At 54.2% G+C, this 19,955-nt stretch overlaps 1 protein-coding gene across 2 annotated transcripts; it reads left to right on the top strand.

Moving 5' to 3' along the window:
- The first annotated feature begins 7,182 nt into the window (after positions 1 to 7,182).
- Positions 7,183 to 19,955, top strand: CHGA (chromogranin A). Of its 2 annotated transcripts, none has more exons than XM_082649057.1 (8): positions 7,183 to 7,404; positions 8,221 to 8,267; positions 10,557 to 10,650; positions 11,467 to 11,535; positions 13,995 to 14,093; positions 15,643 to 16,062; positions 16,804 to 17,276; positions 19,486 to 19,955. In XM_082649057.1, exons 1-8 carry the CDS (start codon positions 7,359 to 7,361, stop codon positions 19,567 to 19,569), a joined length of 1,332 nt encoding a protein of 443 aa, XP_082505183.1. In that variant the 5' UTR covers positions 7,183 to 7,358; the 3' UTR covers positions 19,570 to 19,955. The 2 variants fall into 2 exon arrangements, with proteins under 2 accessions (XP_082505183.1, XP_082505182.1); XM_082649056.1 differs by having other exon boundaries at positions 15,643 to 16,068.

The following is a 19,955-nucleotide window of genomic DNA, read 5'->3' as shown; positions in this document are numbered from 1 at the left end:
TTCCCCCCAAATATTTACCTTCCCATATTTTGACACCCCTGGAAGCCTAAAATCCTTTTCCTTTCTCTTGTCACTTCTCTACAAATTTATTTGTTAAGATGCTATATAAGCCCAAGTTCTAACCATCTCTTTGAGTTACTCATCACCGAGATTTCTCCTGTGTGAGGTGCACCACATGCATTAATAAACTATTTTTCTCTTGTTGAAAAAATAAATAAATGAACATCTGAGGGCAAGTCCCTGAGCTTTCAGCTTCAGGTGACTGCGAGCAGAGCAGACTTCTGGGTTTCTGTGAAAACCCTTTGGGCACCAAGGGGTAGATCCTGGCAGTGGGCGGTGGTCCAGGACCCTGAGAGGCCCAAGAGACATGGGCAGGGCTTGGACTGCGTCTGCTAGAGTTAGGCTCACTGGCTTGAGGGGAGCAACTGGGGCTGCAGACAGCCCCGAGCCTGCCGCTCCCCATGGGCACAGACAGGCTGCCTCTGGGGTCTCCCTTGGTGGTGTATTCTGGGGGACTGCACTTCTGTGAGAAGCATCTCCGAAGTCCTGGGAGACCAGCTCTGGTGGGGGCTCTGGTGCCCCTCCCCAGTGGGCACCCCCAGCAGGACTCCCACTCCCCCAGCTTAGAGCCTGGAGCACTCCCAGGGATGCTAGCTGGGGGGCAGCTTTTGCCCCACAGAGAGACTAGGATGCTGATTCTGTCCCCCTGCTCTCACTCCTCAGACTAGAAGACAGCCACCTTCATGCAGCCAGTATCCTCACACAGCAGTGGCCATAGAGAGTGCTTTCAAATTTTTTGTCGTGGTAAAATACACAGAACATAAAGTTTACCATTTTAGCCACTTTTAGGTTTACAGCTCAGTGGCATTAAGTACCCTCACATTGTTGCACAACCATCACCATCTATCCCCATAATTTTTTATCTTCTCCAACAGAAATGCTGTTCCCATAATGCAAACCCCCATCCCCCCTCCCCAGCCCTGCTCCTGGCAACCTCCATTCTATTTTCTGTCTCTGAATTTGACTAAAGAGTGAGTCCTTAAAAAGCATTTCAGTGTTGTTCTCACTGCCCAAATCTGCCTTCTGTTCTCTCCTCCTCCCCACCAACCCCAGGTTGGCCCTTGGACTCTGGAGTTAGGGGGTAGCATTTTGGCTGCCAGTCCCATACCTCTTTCATCCATTTCTTCACTCTTTTCACTCACTGAAGCAATGGAACAATTGAGGGCCAGGAGAACCAGTTCTGGCTCTTACAACTTGCTGTGTGATCTTAGGTAAGTGCCTTTCCATCTCTGAACCTCAGGAATGGGACTAGAATCTTGGCAATACCAGTGTCACTCACTGAGTTTCTTACAGACCTGGAAACTGATCATTTTAAGGCATTAATTCAGACAACTGCCCATTAACCAGGAGATTTCTATGCCCGTGATCAAACCCTGAAGTGTTGACATCCTTTATAAAGCCTGCATGGTTTGAATGAATTTAAATGGTGTTGTCTGTGATATGGAAATAAATAGTGCCTGGCATTGAGTAGTCCTTTTCCTTTGACATACTGACAAGGGGTCTATAAACACTCCCACCATCAACACCTATTCACCTGGACACCCTCCACCCCAGTGTTGCTGTTTGTTGTCAGAACTGTTCACTGTCCTTATTGGCTATTTCCTTGTTTCAGTTGGGGTTCAGGTGCAGAAAGCAGGATAGTAAATGACTTACAGAATCACTGGGAGGACTGAAGAAGTTAACTGTAGTGTGTTTCCAGAAACAGCTCACAAAGCCACACCCCAGAACTGAGCTGCCACGGGAGCTGCCCATGCCAGTATCAGGAAACTTCTTGCCAAGTGAGAACGCTACCACAGCCACTGACTCAAGAGCCAACCACCTCTGCCATGTCTACAGGAGCAACATATTGGCTCTGCACCCTGTCTCTCTCCACACAGTTCCTGAGCAAATACCTCTGATTGGTGGAACCTAAATCACATCCAAGTCTTCAGCTGCAAGGGATTCTGGGAAATGTAGTTTTTAGTTTTCCTACTTCTGCCCACCTGGAGAGGGTTGGAATGGAGGTTGAACAATCTAATCCACAGTGTCCTCCATATACTCACAAGGTAAAGAACTCCTGACTTTGCTTTGCCCCCTGCCTCCTGCTCTCGGTGAGCTATGCTATAGCTCCCACCACCTACTCAGCTCAATGCTTCATCTAACATACAAAACCAAGGCAGTATATATACTTAGCTACAATCATAACACATTCTGTGCGTGGGTCAAAATTTGGCAGTAGATCTGGGAAACTGTCAGGGGGAGCCAGGAGCAGTGGGTAGACTGAGAAATACTGGTTCCCTAGTACTCTAACATGATCCTAAGATGGGCTGCTAAGCCCACCTTCAGAGCAGACCATCCTTCTCTCTGATTCCTCTTACTGCATAATTGATGGAGAGTTAACCACATCTTGGCCTTCGGTTTTTGCATTTCAGCAGGAGTGATTCACAGAAAGAACATTTGTCGAGGGGGGGGGGAACAAACAAACAAACAAAATAAACAAGGACCTGACCATGGGCACCAGATGAGAGGTATTTGCTTTAAGCAGAAGCGGCTCCAGAATGTCAAGACAAGAGGAGCTCAGGGGCAGCGACCTGATTAGAAATGGGGGCTAGAGAACTTGTTCAAAACTTTATATATAAAGCCAGGACATGGTTTTTTATGGAGATTGCCTGTATAGACTTGGAGCAATAAATAGAGTCTTTCACCATGTTTCATCCACCTAAAGCTGGAAAAACATCAATTGTCTTTCTCAGAGATGAGAAACCTTAGAAAGCCTGAAGGCAGTAGTTTTGGGTGGGGGTTGATGATGAAGATCAGTTAAACATAAGGCTGGTAGAGGGCGTAAGGCATGGGAAATAGAGGGAGGTGACACAGTCAGACGACTGGTCCCCACACTCCACCGTTTCCTAGCTGTGTGACCTTGGAAGAGTTCCTCCATCTCTCTGAGCTTTGGCTTCTGCATATGAGAAACAGAGATGTTGATATATTAGGCACAGGTTTATTGTAAAGATGAAATAAAATAACATGTATAAAGCCCTGTAGCAGATGTCAGTGTTCCACCTATGTCCCTTTGCACCACCTCGGAGGTTACCTGTAGACAGTTCCCATACATGCCAACAGCTTCCGGTGTTTCTCTGTCTGAGGGTATTATCTGGCAGTGGGAGTTTGCTTGGCCCTTTCACAGAGCAGACAGGAAGTGCGGGGAAATCAACGTCTTCAGGTGAGACCCTCAATGAGGGAAAGGAATCGACAGGTAAGTATCCCAGCGTCCTCACCCCAGTGGAAAAATCCCGAGGTGTGTCCTACACAGTTTCTCAGTAAGTCCCAGCTAGACTGAGTCTCCACTGCCCTGAGTGGTAACTTGCTTATCAATACACATTTCATTGGTTCTTTTCCTTGTCTCACTTTCCTACTCCCTTACTCATGGAATAACTTCCAAATGAAGCACTCCCAAATCCTCGCTTAGGGTCTGCTTTTGGGGAAACCCAATCAAAGACAGGTATCTGGGGCTTCCCTGGTGGCGCAGTGGTTAAGAATCCGCCTGCCAATCCAGGGGACACGGGTTCGAGCCCTGGTCCAGGAAGATGCCACAGGCCGTGGAGCAACTAAGCCCGTGCGCCACAACTACTGAGCCTGCGCTCTAGAGCCTGCGAGCCACAACTACTGAAGTCCGCGCGCCTAGAACCCATGCTCTACAAGGGAAGCCACCGCAATGAGAAGCCCGCGCACCGCAACAAAGAGTAGCCCCCGCTCGCTGCAACTAGAGAAAGCCTGCACACAGCAACGAAGACCCAACGCAGCTAAAAATAAATAAATAAAATAAATAAATTTATTAAAAACAAAGACAAGCATCTAACCCAATGCCTGGCTCCTGGTGCATAATTCGTACCATTCTAGACGCATGCAAGAGACACTAATTCATGATGAATGCCTTAGGCTATTGGGCTTCATTCTCTTGTAAAACTGCATCCGTAAACAAGTATAAGAATTGTGTCTACGTCATAGGGTTGTATTGTAACTCTTAGAACAGTGCCTGGTTCTTAGCAAGTTTTCCACAAGGGTTAGTTGTTGGCATCACCCCCATGGGTTGTGTGGTACAGAATGTTCATCGTCCTCCAGTATCCCGTCTTCCTTTAGTAATCAGAACCTCCCCGTGGCTGCCCAGTCTCCCTTACAACTAGGTGTGTCCACGTGCCTAAGTCCTAGCCAGTGGGCTGGGAGAAGTGTTGCAGGCAAGGTCTGCATCAGAACCTTACAGAGAAGCTGCTTCGTCTCCATCTACCGTTTGCCCCCTTTGAGATGGTTGAGAAATGGTGGCAACCAGAATAGCTGCCTTGATATCAAAGGTGGAAAATGTTTGTTGAGGATGACAGAGCCAACCCGTGGATCCAAACTGTTCCCTCTGGGACTGTTGTGGAAGAGACAAATAAGACCCCATCTTATTTCACTGTATTTTAGGGTCTTTTGTTCCAGTGGCTCATCCTTACCTAACCAATCCAGCCCAAAGCCAAAGATGGGATCGATGGATGTGAGTTTTCTCCTTCTTTCAATTTTCCATTGTGCCGACCACGTGCCCAGCACTATGCCAGAAACTGAAGTCGAAAGATGAGCAGGACGCAGACCAAATCCCAAGGAGCTCAAAGTGCAACGAGATAGAAGGATCTAGAGGCAAAAAATGCCGACCACGTGTGATAAACACTCACACAAATGTTGTGGAGGCAGAGAGGAGGGAGCAATTACCTCAGGTCCTCAAAAGGATGGGAGCATTTGCCAGGCTTTAGGGGAGGGAGCGGAATGATAATGAGAGGCATTCCAGGGAGCGGTAACAGCATGTGAGAAATCATGAGATGGGGGGAAACATGGGCACTTGAGCAAAACAAGCTCTAGGTCCAACTTTACCATTCACTGGCCATGTGGCGTCTTGGAAGCTCATGTTAGCATCCTGGGTCTCGGTTTCCAAATCTGCAAAGTAGAATAAAAACAATCCTGCTCTAACTTAGGCTGAGGCTTACCGTGAGGGCTCAGTGATGAAACATTCTGAAGAGCTATACGGCATGGTGTAAGTGCTAGTTACTGGCGTCGTCACTTGTAAAACCTAGTTTGGGAGACTTTTGCCGGTTGGTTATGCGTAGCTTCACGGGGCAAACAGGATCAGGCTTCTGGAGAACTAGTGCTCCCGGGAAGGTGGCAGGTGCTCTGAAACTTCCCAGGAGAAAAATCCACTCAGCTTGGAAAGTGGTTCAACTTTCTCCACGGCAGTTGGGCAATGCACAGCAAGTGTCTTAAAATGTCCATTTTCTTCGACTGAGGCGTTCACCTACTGTTATATGAAATGACATGAAAGAATTGCAAATGCTACAGAGGTTTGTGTACAGGGTTGTATGTTGCAAACCTTTGCACCACATTCAGGATGACCCACATCAGAAGGGCGCTTATGTTTTCAGTGTTTGAAGTTTTTCACTGGGAACTGTCTTTTACCAAGGGAGTCAGCTCCACAAAGACTATAGAACATACACTTTAAAGTGATCAGTACTTCTCTCTGGGTTGTGTGAGTACAAGTGATGTTCTGTATTTCTGTGCATTTCCAAGTTTTTGAGACAGACTCCATGTTACTGTTCAGCTCTATTCTCCAGGCTGTTTTCCCTCTACCTCCTTACTATTCCTTGAACACGCCAGGCACATTCCTCCCTCTGGGTATTTGCACTTGCCGTCCCTCTGCCCGGAGCCCTCTGCCCCTGGACACATGCAACCCCCTCCCCCAGCAGCTTCAGGTGACTTGCTAAAATGTCACTTCCTTGGTGAGGCCTCCTTAGATCCACCCTCTTTAAAATATAACCCAACCCCTTCCCCCAGCACACCCATCCCCCTCCCCTGCTTCATTTTTGTCCACAGCACTTGTCCCCACCTGACATACCGTGCATACCTACAGCAGCTAAGAGCTGTCCTAAGCACATAGTAGGTGATTAACAAACAGTGGTTAAATGAATGAATACCTGCATGAACAGGACCTTTTTAGTCTCTTCTGAGCTTCTGCCAGCTTTTCCTTTAGGGGCGGGAAGTGGGAAGTAGCAGCAGATGGGAGGAGACTGTTACAGGAAGAAGGAGGGGCTCTTGGACGATGCCAGCTGATGCCAAACTGTTGCCCAGATACCCGCTTCACTATGACAGTGGGGTCAGGTGGCAAAGGGTGAGAACAGTAATGTGGCCTGAGCATAAGGGCCTCAGGGCAGAGAGAAACAAACGAGGAAACCAGCCTTACACACAAACCATCCAAGTTTTGAGAACACTCAGGAGGATGTGAGAGCTGTTCTCAAACACACAAATGGGCTATCAGGCACAAGAAGGTGATCCTAAGGGGCTGAACGAGGTCTAATGAGTACAAGTTACAAAGACCTCTATTTCGGCTTGATATCAAGAACTGTCCCCTACCCCTCCCTCCCCACGCCCCATGAGCGCTGTCCAACAATGGCCAAGGCCCAGGATTCACTCATCTGTGGGTTGAACTTTCAATCAGTACATTCAACAGTTATCAGTTAAGGGCATTTACTCTGTCAGGTGCCCTGCTCAGGACTGTGAAAGCAATGAAGACTAAATGTTATTCAAATAAATAAATGCATATTAGAAATCGTGAAAGCACAAAACTGGGTTGCCAGAGAGAGAGGCCTGATTCAGACAAGGGGTCAGGGACCTCTAGACGGCCTCCTAGATATTTGAGGGAGCCCTGAATGGTGAGCATGCCTCCAGCCAGTGGGATCGAGGAAGCAAGACCCCCTCAGGAGGGGGCCCTCAGGAGCAAGGAGTGGTGCGCTAGAATTGGCAGGACGTCAGCGCACTTCGGCGGCCCACGAGGTCCAGAGACTGGAGGTGACTTGCCCACGGACACACAGCAAGTCGGTGGAGCTGTCGAGGGGTGGACGATCCGCTGAGTCCCCCGTGCCGCCTCCTGGAAGCCAGATATCCGCCTCGCTGCCTCACCCAAGAGCTGTGTGAGGCGGTGGCCATCGGCAACAGCCGTGAGGCTGGGGGTGTTGCGAACTGCGGCCAGACCCCCGGAGGGTAGGGGCGGGTCCTATGACGTCATTTCCGGGCTCCGGGGTGTATATAAGTGGGGCGCGAGGGTGCCACTGCTGCAGTGCCCGAGCCCAGACGGGAAAGGCGGTGGGCGGATCGACAGGCGGACGCACACAGAGACCTTGCGACCCCCATCCCCGCGCCTGTGTCGCCGAGGCCGCCCGGAGCGACCAGTCCAGCCACCCCTCGCCCCAGTGCGCGCCGCGCCCGGCCCCAGACCGCCAGCTGCTCGGCGCCCCGGGTTCGCCATGCGCTCCGCAGCGGTCCTAGCGCTTCTACTCTGCGCCGGGCAAGGTGAGCGAGCGCGGAGCCTTGGGGGAGAGGGTCCCGGGCGCCCCTACCTGCTCCTGCCCTGCCTGCCCTGAGGTCCGGGCACCGCGCAGCGCCGCGCGCTCCTCCATGCCTTCCCTCCGGCGCGGCGAGTTTTCAGCGCCACGGACAGCGCCTCGCCTCCCACCCGACCCCGCAAAGGGGCCCGGGAGCTGATCCCGCAGGCCTGACTCTTTGACTCGGACTCCCGACCCCGCGGGGCAGGGTCCCCTGACGTCCCCACCCCGTGTCTGGGCTGCTTCAGGGCCGGCGCCGGCTCTGCGTCGTGGCCGACCAAGGTCATCGGGGTAGGTGGGAGGACCGCTGCGGGCTCCCCACTCGCCTGCCTCCCCCTGCATCCTCCCTCTGCCCCCGTCTGTCTACCCTTGACTTCTACCTCTCCCATCCCCCGTCACAGTCCTCCTCTTCCATCTCTTCCGCTCCCCTCACCCTCTTTTCTGTCACCTCTGGGGTCTCTCTGCCTCTCCCTCATCCTCCCCCAGCCCGATCCCACTCAGCCATTGGCCTGTTTGCACAGCTCTTGCTTTCAGCTCACACACCCCGTCCAGAGCAGGAGCTTTCCCAAGGGGAAGGGTTAGGGCTCTCAGTGCAGCCTCTGGGAGCCACCTCCGGGGTGGGGGGGTGGGGCAGCAGCTGGGGAAGGGAAATAAAATCAGTTCAGCATCTCATTTGGGTGGAGGTGGTCTTAAGAGGGAGCGCGCCTGATGGAACCAGTCTGGAAGGACCGTGTTCTCCCCTCGGAGCAGAGGAGTGACCCCAGCTCTCTCTTTTTCTTCCTAGTCATTGCCCTCCCTGTGAACAGCCCTATAAATAAAGGGGACACTGAGGTAAGAAAGGGTGCGGGGATGCCCTGGCATGGGGGCCAGGAGCATAAAGCCAAGAGCCAGCACTGCGGCTGCTGAGCCTGGGGACGGCTTCGCCGAAAGAAGACATCAAAGTCTGCTAGATTTCCCTGTTCTCCTCCTGTGGGGCCTTCCCCCGCCTCCTCTGAGTTGGGTGTGCAGCCCGATGGGGCCTGTGTCTTACCCGCGGGGCCCAGGTGCCAGGCCCCCTGTCTTGAACACTCCGAATCTCACAGGCCCGCCACGGGCTGGCGGGGGTGACTTCTCTGAGGCTGTGGTTGTCCACCGACCTGCGGGAACAGTCGTCTGCCTGGCTCCGGCCTCCCACTTTGCTCTTCCCCGGAGCCCTGCCAGCAACACACCCGCCCCGTCCCCCAGTCACTAAAGCCCTGGCTGGCTCTCCCAACGGGCCACAGTGAGAACACTCTTGATCATGGCTCCTGCACCCAGGGTCCCAGCCAGTTGGGGCTGCTGGTGGAGGTCACCCAGGAAAGGGCCTTAGAAGACACTGATGGGGGCTTCTGTGGCCAGCAAAAGACACTCTGTGTTGGGTGTATACTCGAAATTCATTCATGTCTGAGTTGGGGCTGTTTTTCCAGTCTCTGATGTTCACAGATACCTCCACTTGGGAGTCAGAGAAATTTCTACTCCCTGCCTTTTCAGGAGCTGTTTTCTTCTATTCCAGAGAGGCTGTAGTTGAAACCGAAAACATCAAAGAGATTTCAACCTCAGTTTGCTCATTTCCTATTCATTAGTTACAGACAGACCTCAATTTAAACCTATACCACTCATTGTAGCTGTGTGATGTTGGGAAGATTCCTTAACTTTTCTGAGCTTCCCCTTTTCCTGTCTATAATAATATTTCCTTTGAGGGGAGTTGTAAGGAATTGGAATCATGTGAAGTACCTGGCACATAGCTGGTCCTCGGTAAATAAGCATTTTTATTCCTAGAGCTTCCTTCCATGACCTCTCCATCACTCTTGGGACCCATAACCAATTCCTCTCTCCCAGAATCTGTCCTCATGGACTGGTGGTTACCTGATTTCCCCAGTGCAAGACTTTTGGTTGCAGGGAGATACAGGGTGCAGGCTATAAGCTCCTCCCTGCCAGGTCCCTTATGGGACACACTTTGTATTCAGCAGCCTGGGGTCAGAGACACCGGAGCAACTGGTGAAGACCTGCATGTTTTAACCTAGGATGCCATGGCTACCGTAGAGCCTGTTTGCCGGTTTGCCATCCTGGATCTTTGGATGGGCTGCCTTGGCATCCCGTAGACACAGCCTTCCACCCCCCCACTCCCCACCAGTGTTGCCTGTTGCGTGTCTGACACCTCCTGCTCCTCTGCCCAACTCCAGGCAGCTGAAGCAGGTTGGGAGTCGTGATTCCCTCCCTGGGTGTGTGTGGCACTTTATAGAGTATTTTCCCATCTGTGCCTCATCACCCTGGGAGGGGAGTTGGGAAGGTCTTCTCACTCCCATTTTACAGATGAGGAAATTGAGGCTCAGAGAGGTCAAGTCGCTTGCGCAAGATCACACAGCTAGGATATCACACTACAGTTGGCACCATCTTCAGATATCATTCACTTATTGGCTGCCTGATTACCCATAGCACCTTGCTGGGCACTAGACAAGACTTTCAGAGACATGGCTGCTGTCGGCCTGGGATGGACACCCAGATGTAGCAGATGGATGTGTGCCCACATCCAGCCAGGGGATTCACCTGGTGGGTGACTGTGGAGCCAGACTGTGAGGCTGTCACTCCCTGCATGTGACAACACCATGGATATCTAGAGAGAGTTTTCCAAGTCTTGTTTCCAGACAGGGTAGAGCCAGGAAAGGTCTTTGTTCTCCACTGGGTGGTCCAGAAAGGCCTCCTGGAGATAGCTGACCTTTTGGGCATCTGCAAGTCTAAAGTACTTTTTGCAAGACACACCTCTAATGCCCAGGAGCAGCTTCCCCATCTTCAGAGAAACCCTTGGGATGAGAGGGTACAGGTTACCCACCCTCACCTTAGAGGGGCTCCTGCCGGCCTGGTGATTGGGGTGCCTGGCACTTGGTAAGCACTGTGTAAGGTTTTTTGGTTTTGTTTTTAATTATTACTATTGCTGTTACTATGTAGCTAAGAAAGCAGAGCTGTGCCCCTGAGCTAGGTGTCCATGGACTCCTAAAGACACAAGAGAATGTCCTTATGTCCTCCATAGAAATTGACCCTGGAACTTCAGGGAACTGAGCCCCATGCCCAAAGCAGCCCCAACCTGCCCCAATCTCTTCCCAGGTGATGAAGTGCATCGTGGAGGTCATTTCTGACACGCTCTCCAAGCCCAGCCCCATGCCTGTCAGCCAGGAGTGTTTCGAGACACTCCGAGGAGGTATGGGCCAGGCTTGGGGTGAGGGGCTGCTGCCTGCTGGGCTGGGGGGCAAGGACATGGGTGTGTGGTTTCGGATGGAATTCAGTAGTCACTGACCAAGTGCGTGCCTCAGCCACGTGATGAAGGGCTTACAGCCCCTGTGAGCCCAGAGCTTACAGACTAGCCGAAGGGACAGATATGAACACAATTAACCAGAATCCTGGGCAGAATGAAACCAGGGCTGGAACAGCAAGCCGCCAGAATGTGAGGTCCCTGTGGACAAGGCTTTGTGTGCTATATCCCCAGTGCCGAGAACAACCCCTGGCACCCGGTAGATACCCTCTAGATGTACGATGAATAAAAGAACACTGTGGGTGGGTGGGCATGAGAAGGACAAAGCTTTCCAAGCAGGCAGTCAATGCTGGATAGATCCAACATTAGCGTTGGGGTTGGGCTTTAAGATAAAAGTTGAAAATCAGTAAGTAGAAAAATGAAGAAAGAGCACCCCGGGTGGCGTGGACAACACGGGCAAAGGCATGGAGATGAGAGAACATGTTGTGCTTAGAGACACCCCTGCATCACCTCAGGGGCTGCCATCTCTTGGCGAAGGTCTGGGTGCAGGGACTGTGGCTGACCTTTCTGATACAATAGCAGATGGAGAGATACCTTGGAAGGGAGGTCATTTCAGAAGTGTTATCTCAAGACCCAATCTTGCTGCTACCACCCAGGTTTTGAGTTTCCAGAATAAATTCCTTGTGCTCAGCTGAAAATATTGATGGCAATCTCTTTCTGGGCTGTTCTCTGGAAACCACCCGTAACGACTCTTTTTCATTGCAGATGAACGGATCCTCTCAATCCTGCGACATCAGAATTTGCTGAAAGAGCTCCAAGACCTCGCTCTCCAAGGTATTTTCCAACCGCTGCACGCGAATCTGAGTAAATTCCGGTAACCGAGAGTCAGAAAATCACGGTGGAAGGTTGAGCAAGGTCTTGTTTCTGATACCCAGTTATTGCCTTTCAATTATAGGGTGGCAAGGTGGGGTCCTCTGTGCCACCTGGTCCGGTCTATAATTTATGTAATTAAAGAGATCAAGGCCCAGAGAGGTTGAGTGACTGGTCCAAGGTCACATAGTAAGTTAAGGACATCCCAAGACCAGATGCAGCTCTTCTAATACCCCACGGTCTCTGGAGTTCAGCCACTTTAGAGGGGACACTAGAGGGGACACTTTCAAGACTAGGTTGCAGAGAGGATCCCTTTTCTCTGTTAACAGAAAAGAAAATTGGTCTCCAGGAGAGAGGAGGGGCCCCTTTGCCCTCGTGAGCTTCTGCTCAAGGGGGAGATGGGAGAAGCAGGGTCTTGCTTGCCCCCAAACACAGACCAGACTTTCAGTGTGCTTTCAGAGCGAGACATGGCTTTCTCCAAGAGGTTAAGAAAATCTACTGATGCTCTTGGGAATGGAGTGATTTTGTGAGGTAGTGAGCTCCTTGTCACTGAGGATGTTCAAGCAGAGCCTGGATAGGATGCTGGGAAGGAGGGTTAGGCTGATGTCATCCCACAGAGTTAGCTGCTCTGCCCAGCCCCAGGCTCCATCTTGGGTTCATGTGAGGCACAGAGGCCTCCCTGGCAAATTGGAAACAATGGGTTCTGGCCCTGCATCTGCCCCAGGCTGACTCCCTGTGGGAAGTGGCTTTTATTTGGGGCAGGGCCATAGGCACCCTTGTGCCTCTCCCTGAGAATGGCCCTCAAGGATGAATCTTGCGTCTCCCTCCAAAGAAAGTGAGGGCCCATCTTTAAGGCTGGGCTTGTGTCTTGGATGGGGTTAGGGTGGAGGGCATGAAGGCTGCTGGGGCTTAGGGAAGGCCCCCACTCTGAGGCTTCTGGGGCAGACTGGGCCATGTGTGAGAATGGAGAGGGATCTGGGGAGGTGGCAAGTGAAAATAACCACAGCAGGAGGGCTCCCTGAGACCCTCCCCAAGTTAGCACGCCATTCTTTCTCTCACTGGCTCGTCCTCCTGGAAGACAACATCCACTGCATATCGTTGCTAGGAGTGCAGTATGATAATTTTTAAATTAAGTAGTGAGTGACTGACTTACTGCATTTAAATAATTAAATATAATGTCAATGGAGACTACTATAGGGAATGTGTCCTGAAACATCTGTTTACACACATACACACACATATGTGTGTGTGTGTCTAATATAAACAGTGTCCAGTATACAGGTACATTATTATTTTCTATTAAAAGCGTATGGGATAGGGCTTCCCTGGTGGCGCAGTGGTTGAGAGTCTGCCTGCTGATGCAGGGGACACGGGTTCGTGCCCCAGTCCAGGAAGATCCCACATGCCACGGAGCGGCTGGGCCTGTGAGCCATGGCCACTGAGCCCGCGCGTCCAGAGCCTGTGCTCCGCAACAGGAGGGGCCACAACAGTGAGAGGCCTGCATACTGCAAAAAAAAAAAAAGAGTATGGGATAGGTCTATATGTCTGTCTGTCCATCCATCCATCCATCTATCCATACATCCACTCATCCACCCACTCCCTCTTCTGTACTCTCATGTCTTCTGCACATCTCAATCCTAGCATTTACCATGCAGCAACCCTGTTTTATAGATGACCAAGCAGGTCTTGGATCGCCCAAGTCACCCAAGGTCACAGAGCAAGGAATTAACCAAGAAGTGTGGACCCCAGTCGGCCGGGGGCCAGATCTGGACGTACCCCCGGCCCACAGCCCCCATGTCAGCCTGCTCTGGCCACCCCAGAAATTCTCATCATGGGAAAAAATCACCACCAGCTGCAGAGTTGGCCTGGCCCGGGCCACCATCAAGAACCAGGGATGGGTAGAGACAGAGCAGACAGCATAGCTTGATGCAGGGGCTGATGCCGGGAGGAGGGTCTCTGGTGCTGACCCTGGGCTCGGATGCAGACAAGAGCTCAGCCTGGGCTTACGGGGTCCGGGGGAACAGGGGTTGCCTGAATCAAGAGCCCCCATGAGGGGACAAGCAGTCACTATCACCTCTTGCTGCAGGGTCCCCTAGCTACCAGCCAGGTCCTGAGCGCCCTCCGCTCTCTACTTCTGCCCCTGGGACCATCTGCTCCATCTGCGCCTTTATTGCTCCATGAGCCAGCAGGCAGGGCTTGTTCTTATTTTTAGGTGAGAAATGGAGTCTGGAGAGGTGATGGGGCCAGGAGGGGGCGGCCAGCCCTTACCACCCCCACCAGCTCCTACCCCCTCAGTCTCTCACTGGGCAAGCCCAGAACATGGTGTGCCCACTTTACAGATGAGGAAACAGAGGCCTTCCCTCTCACAGACAAACATGTGGAGCTCAGACCAAATGGGACATTTTTCTCCGTTTTTCATACAGGGGCCAAGGAGAGGGCACATCAGCAGAAGAAACACAGCAGCTACGAGGATGAACTCTCAGAGGTTCTTGAGAAGCAGAATGACCAGGCCGAGCTGAAGGGTCAGTGCCGACCAGTCTGGCCAGGGACCAGGGGAGGGAGGATGAAAATAACAGTACTTATGATAGATCGAGGGTTCCTGGGAGTCAGCAGCCCTCCTTTAGGCCCTGTAAGGTAGCTCATATTTCCTTCTCTTTACAAATGGGGAAACTGAGTCCCAGGGAGGTTGAAGTACCTTCCCAAGGCATAATTGGAGATGTGACTCTGGGTCTGTCTCACTCCAAAGCCCTTGATTGGTCCCATATGCCCACTTCAGGGACTGACACTCTCGGGCAGGAAGTCTCTGGCCTGGTGGATGGGCAGCTTCGACTCTTCCCAGTGGCCACCGCAACAGGGTCCCCACCCCCAGCGCCTGCCCTCCTGGGAGTTAGTGGTGCCTTAGCATAGCCAAGTGGCAGCAGGATCCCAGAGGGGTAGGTTTGAAACACTAAATGAACCTGGATCATCTTTCTTGAAACCAGAGAGCTTTTAGGGGTCACGGATCATGGCTTAGGTCAAGGGGATGCTCTGTTACTCACCTTTCTGCCTATAAACAGCCACACACTTGCCCCTGCAGCCCTGCTCTTTGCATGTGGAAGGTGAGTGAATAGGGCCAGTTCCTAAGAGCGGGGATCTCAGTGGTCTTCTGTCGGGGCTGAGAGGGGAAGCCTGCTGGTGTGGCCGAGGTGCCCTTGCATTGGCCAGGGCTGTCACCCTAGTGGCTGCTTGGGGCACAGCAGGGACTCCCACATTTTGGCTCCATGGAAATGAGTGTCTGGTTGACTCTAGATGTCCGCCATGGGCTGTAGGAGGGGAATAGTGTAGCATGAATGGGGGTGGCAGCCACATGTCAGTGCAAAGAGCACCCGGTACTTGGCATTTGGAAGCTCGGGTTCGAGGCTCAGCACTGCTGACTGTGAGCACAGACAGGCCGCCTTACCTTTCTGAGAATCGGTTTGAGTTTCTGTCAAATGGGCATGGGAGCTTTTCCACCTGGAGTCCTGGAGTCAAATGATGGAATGTACTTGGTAGTGTCTTGTTCCACAGTGATCATTCTAGCAGTGCGAGGGATTTTTACTAGTTAGAAGGCTGTCTTCAAAGCAGCTACAAGAAAATACCTTTTAATGAAACCTGACAAACATTGAGGAATTGAGCACTTTCACAGGATGCTCAAGACGGAATACCTGCACAGAGGGGAGAATGAAGTTGCAGTAATGGTGCCTCTTACACAGAGAGGTTAAGGAACTTGCCCAAGATAACACAGCAATTCAACTGCTGTCTTAATTTTAAATTCAAGGCTCTATCTTCTGGGGTCATTTTCAAGGTCTTTTTAGAAAAAAAAAAATCACATCTTGCTTCGAGAGGTAGAATTACAGAGAAAGAAACATAATGCAGTTGCGCTCAGGTCAAACCTAGACATGGAGAGGGCAACCCTAATTCTCTCATGGGTGTCTTGGGCTGGGCTTACTGGAAGCCAAGAGATACAGTGGCTAAGATATGAAATTGGTCTCTGGGGAGATCCCACATGCAGCCTGGTCCTCAGGGCCTGACTTTGCTCTGTTGTTTCTGTAGAGGGGACAGAAGAGATGTCCTCCAAGGATGCTATGGAAAAAAGAGGAGATTCTAAAGAGGTGGAGAGGAATGGTGAAGATGCGGATGGACCCAGGCCTCAGGCCGCCCCGGAGCTTGGGCAGGGGTCCAAGGCTGAGGAGGACAACCAGGCCCCAGGGGAGGACGAGGCCTCCTCCAATACCCACCCCCTAGCCAGCCTCTCCAGCCAGAAACACCCAGGCCCACAGGCCGAGGAGGACAGTGAGGGCCCCTCCCAGGGTCCAGTGGGCAGAGAGAAGGGCCTGAGTGCCGAGCAAGGGCAGCAGGCAAAGAGAGAAGAGGAGGCCGAGGCTGGAGAGGAGGCTGTCCCGGAGGAAGAAAGCGCCCCCACCGCAGCACTTAACCCCCACCCGAGCCTCGGCTACAAGGAGATGCAGAGGGGTGAGAGTATGTATGACGTCTGAGACACCAACAAATGTGTCGGGGAGAGGGGGATGGGACGGAGGGGGGCCTCACCCACAATCTCATTCCACCTTCACAACAACCCTGAAAGGTAGGTATTATCTCCATTTGCCTGATGGGAAACCAAGGCTCAGAGAAGTTAAGTAATTTGCCCATGGTCACACAGCTAATTTGTGTAAAAGCTGAGATTCCAACCCAGGCTCGTCTGACTCCAAAACCCTGCATCTCCCACTGTTCCACATAGCCCCTCCCCAGCACCCCCACCCCACCCCCGGAGGGGAGAGGGACTTTGCAGCGTGGGTGGGTGGGCTTTGGGAACAGAGGGACAGCATGACAGGTGGCAACAGGCTGGTCTGGGGACACTGTTAGCTTCACCCAGGGTTTAGGAAAGCCCCTGGCTCCTCGTGAGGCCCTGCTCAGGGTCTTCCCTCCCTCCGCAGGTGGGTGACCCCCGGGTCAGGGCTTCTGGGGTGAGAGGGCCGAAGGAAGAGGCAGACTCTGGCCAACCCACCCCTCAGAGCTTTAGTGGGTCTTGAAAAGCACGGTGTCAAGATGGCTTTTCCCTCCCAATGGAATCCGTTGTGAGGGGCTGAGCTGGACCCCGCCTACGGGGTCTGTGGTCCCAACCGTGGCCACAAAGAGGCCCCGGGGAGTGGCAGGGACCGGGGAAAGTGGCGGTGCCTCCCTCATTCCCCTGCTCTTGTCCACCGCCTGCTCCAGGTTGGCCCGAGGCTCTGGCTGTGGATGGAGCCGGGAAGACTGGGGCTGAGGAGGCGCCGTCCCCCAAGGGGAAGGGGGAGCGGGACCATTGCCTGCAGGAGGAGGCGACGGCAGGGGCCCCGCAAGGCCTCTTCCGGGGCGGGAAGAGCGCGCAGCCGGAGCAGGAGGGGGAGGGGCGGCTCTCCAAGGAGTGGGAGGATGCCAAGCGACGGAGCGCGATGGACCAGCTGGACAAGGAGCTGACCGCCGAGAGGCGGCCGCAGGGGGAGGCGGCGGAGGAGGACCCTGACCGGGCCATGAAGCTCTCCTTCCGGGCCCGGGGCTACGACTTCAGCGGTCCTGGGCTGCAGCTGCCACGAGGCTGGAGGCCATCCTCCCGGGAGGACAGCGTCGAGGCGGGCCTGCCCCTACCGGTGCGTGGCTACCCGGAGGAGAAGAAAGAGGAGGAGGGCAGCGCCAACCGCAGACCAGAGGTTGGTATGGGTGGGGGGAGCCGGCCCTGGGCCAGGCCCCGGGAGTATGGGCCCAGCTGGGGGTCAGCTGCAACCAGACATGTGGCCCCTGCACCACTAAGGGGACACTGTCCCCCTTGGAGTCTGGGACTGGAGGGGCACTCAGACAGGGGGCTCTTGGGAAGCTGGGAAGGGACAAGGGAAAGGGTGTGTCAGGGGGACAAGTGAACCCCAGCTCATGGAGGGGAGCACCCAGGAAAGCTGGCGGACAGGAGACAGAAGCTGGAGAGCTGGTGAGTCAAGCCTGTTCCCAGAGGTGCTGGGCAGGGACTTTGTCCTGAAGGCAATAGGGAGCCTCTGCAGGCTTGGGAGCAGGACAAGGGAGTGACTGACTGGTGGAGCTTGGAGCTTTGGATGGAGAGAGCTTGGAAACTAAAAAGACCTGGCAGGGACTGGCCTGGGGAGGGCCACTTGCTGCCTGGAGGATCCAGGCTCAGGGCAGCATTGGCCTTGAGAGCTGGGAGGGCACGGCAGGAGGGGACACTGGAGGCATCCTGGGAAGGCCCTACTGTTGCTCCAGCCATGTCCTCTCCTGGCCCCCGTGCAGCCCAACCACACCCTCCTCCCAGGTTCAGGCCCTGCCTCCCACCCCGATGGCGAAGGCAGCAAGGGCAGGGCCAGCTGGACCTCAGGGCCTGGTGGTGATGGGTGGGGAAGGCACGGACCTGTGCCAGAAGACCTGGGTCCTGCCTCCTAGCTGGGTGACCTTGGGCCAGTCACTCCCCTTCTCTGAGCCTCATCGGTTGCCCCATTTGTGAAAAGGGGGCAAGAAGTCTTTTCTGCTCACCTCATTATCATGACCAGAATGCACGCGAGCTCTGAAAACCTGGCCATGCCCAGGGCTGCTTGGGAAGCTCAGTGGGGTGCAGGGACATGGTCCCATAGGAGGGGATGGGATGGGACTTTGGGGCAGGCTGGCGACACCACCTTGGGGCTGGAGGAGGCCTTGAGGGGGTCTTCAGGCCTCAGTGCCCAGGTGGGAATCGGGGCCTTATGGGGGTGGGACATGTTTAAGGCTCTGGCCCCAGTGCTCTTCTCTGCCCACCCAGAAGAGGATGTGGTCCCTTCCTTGGGTCCCCGAGCCATTCCCTGGGCCTGGGACCAGGGTCCCAGCAGCCTGAGAGGAAGAAGCCTCCTTCTTGGGAGCTGGCGCTAAGAGAGGTCACCTGCCTATGTCTCCAAGGACTGAGGGGACGGGGCTCCAGGAAGCAGCAGCCTGCCCCCCCCCTCCCCAAGGCTGGGCACCTTTGATCGTTGCCTTCCCCACCCACAGAAGCTGGACAGAGCCAGGTGCCTTGGGGGCACCCTCCAGCTTCCCTTCTCCACAGGCAGAGAGAGCCTTGGACTGCAGGGCGGAGAAACGGGGACCCCTGAGTCCTGTGGACAGGACGGAGCAGGGCCCCATCCACTCAGCCCAAAGATCTTAGAAACAGCCCCAGAGTTACAGAACTCCTGCCCGGGGGCTACTCCAAGATGGGGGCCTCTGGGGTCCCTGTTTCCATGGCAACCATCATCCATCTATTCTGACTGGGCCCCAGGTGGGTGCCCTCTGCTTGGCATCAGGCAGGGACCCCAGGAAGACCACCCCTCTCAGGTCAAAGCTGGGGCGTGGCCTTCCCTGACCCCTGCTCAGAGTCTGAGGGCATGCTCTCTGGGTGTCAGTCCCAGAGGGTCCCCTGCTGCCCTGGACCACCCTGGCAGCTGGAGCTTGGGCACCCAGTGACTGGGACTGAGGATGCAAGCCCAGCCCTAGGCAGGTCTCACGTCCTGAAACCTGGGCCACAGACTGCTGACTCCTCAGGTAGGAAGGCCCGTGGCAGACAGGAAACCCAGGCACGGCCTCACCCAGGAAGCCATCGTCACAGTCTAGGCCTTGGTGTCGGGGCACCGGAGGCTTCGTTTTCCACGCGCCTGCCCAGAGCCATTCAGGAGGCAGTGGGCCTGCGCCCCCCAGGGCACATTTCTGTGCCCAGTGCCCCTCAGAGCAGCCCCGCAGGGTGGCATCACTGTCCCCGTGGAACAGATGAGGCCCTTGAGACCCAGAAAGGCAAAGCCACCTGTCCAAGGCCACACAGCTAACCCGGGCACAACCAGTCTGTCTGCATGCCCCATGCTGCTGGCACAGGCTCCCTGGGCCAGTCCCCGTGGGACTCTTCACATTCTCTCCTAGGACCAGGAGCTGGAGAGCCTGTCGGCCATCGAGGCGGAGCTGGAGAAGGTGGCCCACGAGCTGCAGGGGCTGCGGCGGGGCTGAGGCGCCGGCTGGCCCCACCAGCCAGGGCCCCGAGGCACCCTGTGGTCCTGGCTCTGTTGTCCCCTTTGCAGGTCTTGGCCAGATGGCCCGGGCGCTGCTTCCGGTAGGGAGGCCGCCCCCAACCTGCCCAAGCCCAAGCCACCCTGTTGCCCCTACGCTCCTTTCCTCCTGTTCTTGACCCCTGCCCCAGTGTGGCCCCCGCACGGCGGACCCCTGACTTTAAACAATTTTCCTCTCTCTGAACACGGGCAGCTTTCTCGAAGTTTCCCTTCCACCATTAGAGCCACTGGGCACAACTGCAATAACTTCTGACTCTTGGGTGAAAGCTGAGAACTCCTGACTCTAACATACTCTGTACAAAATTTATCTAAGGATAAATAAATCTG

The sequence above is a fragment of the Grampus griseus genome (genome assembly GCF_964374135.1).
Source record: "Grampus griseus genome assembly, chromosome: 2".
NCBI classification, from domain to species: domain Eukaryota; kingdom Metazoa; phylum Chordata; class Mammalia; order Artiodactyla; family Delphinidae; genus Grampus; species Grampus griseus.
The sequence above is the reverse complement of the archived record's forward strand: the minus strand, read 5'-3'. Positions and strand labels throughout refer to the sequence as shown.

Bases quoted from the DNA above. Each gene is read 5' to 3' on its own strand.
- CHGA (XM_082649056.1), top strand. From the start codon at position 7,359: ATGCGCTCCGCAGCGGTCCTAGCGCTTCTACTCTGCGCCGGGCAAG. The intron at 7,405-8,220 runs GTGAGCGAGCGC...TTTTCTTCCTAG, and splicing joins TCTACTCTGCGCCGGGCAAG to TCATTGCCCTCCCTGTGAAC. The intron at 17,277-19,485 runs GTTGGTATGGGT...ATTCTCTCCTAG, and splicing joins GCGCCAACCGCAGACCAGAG to GACCAGGAGCTGGAGAGCCT.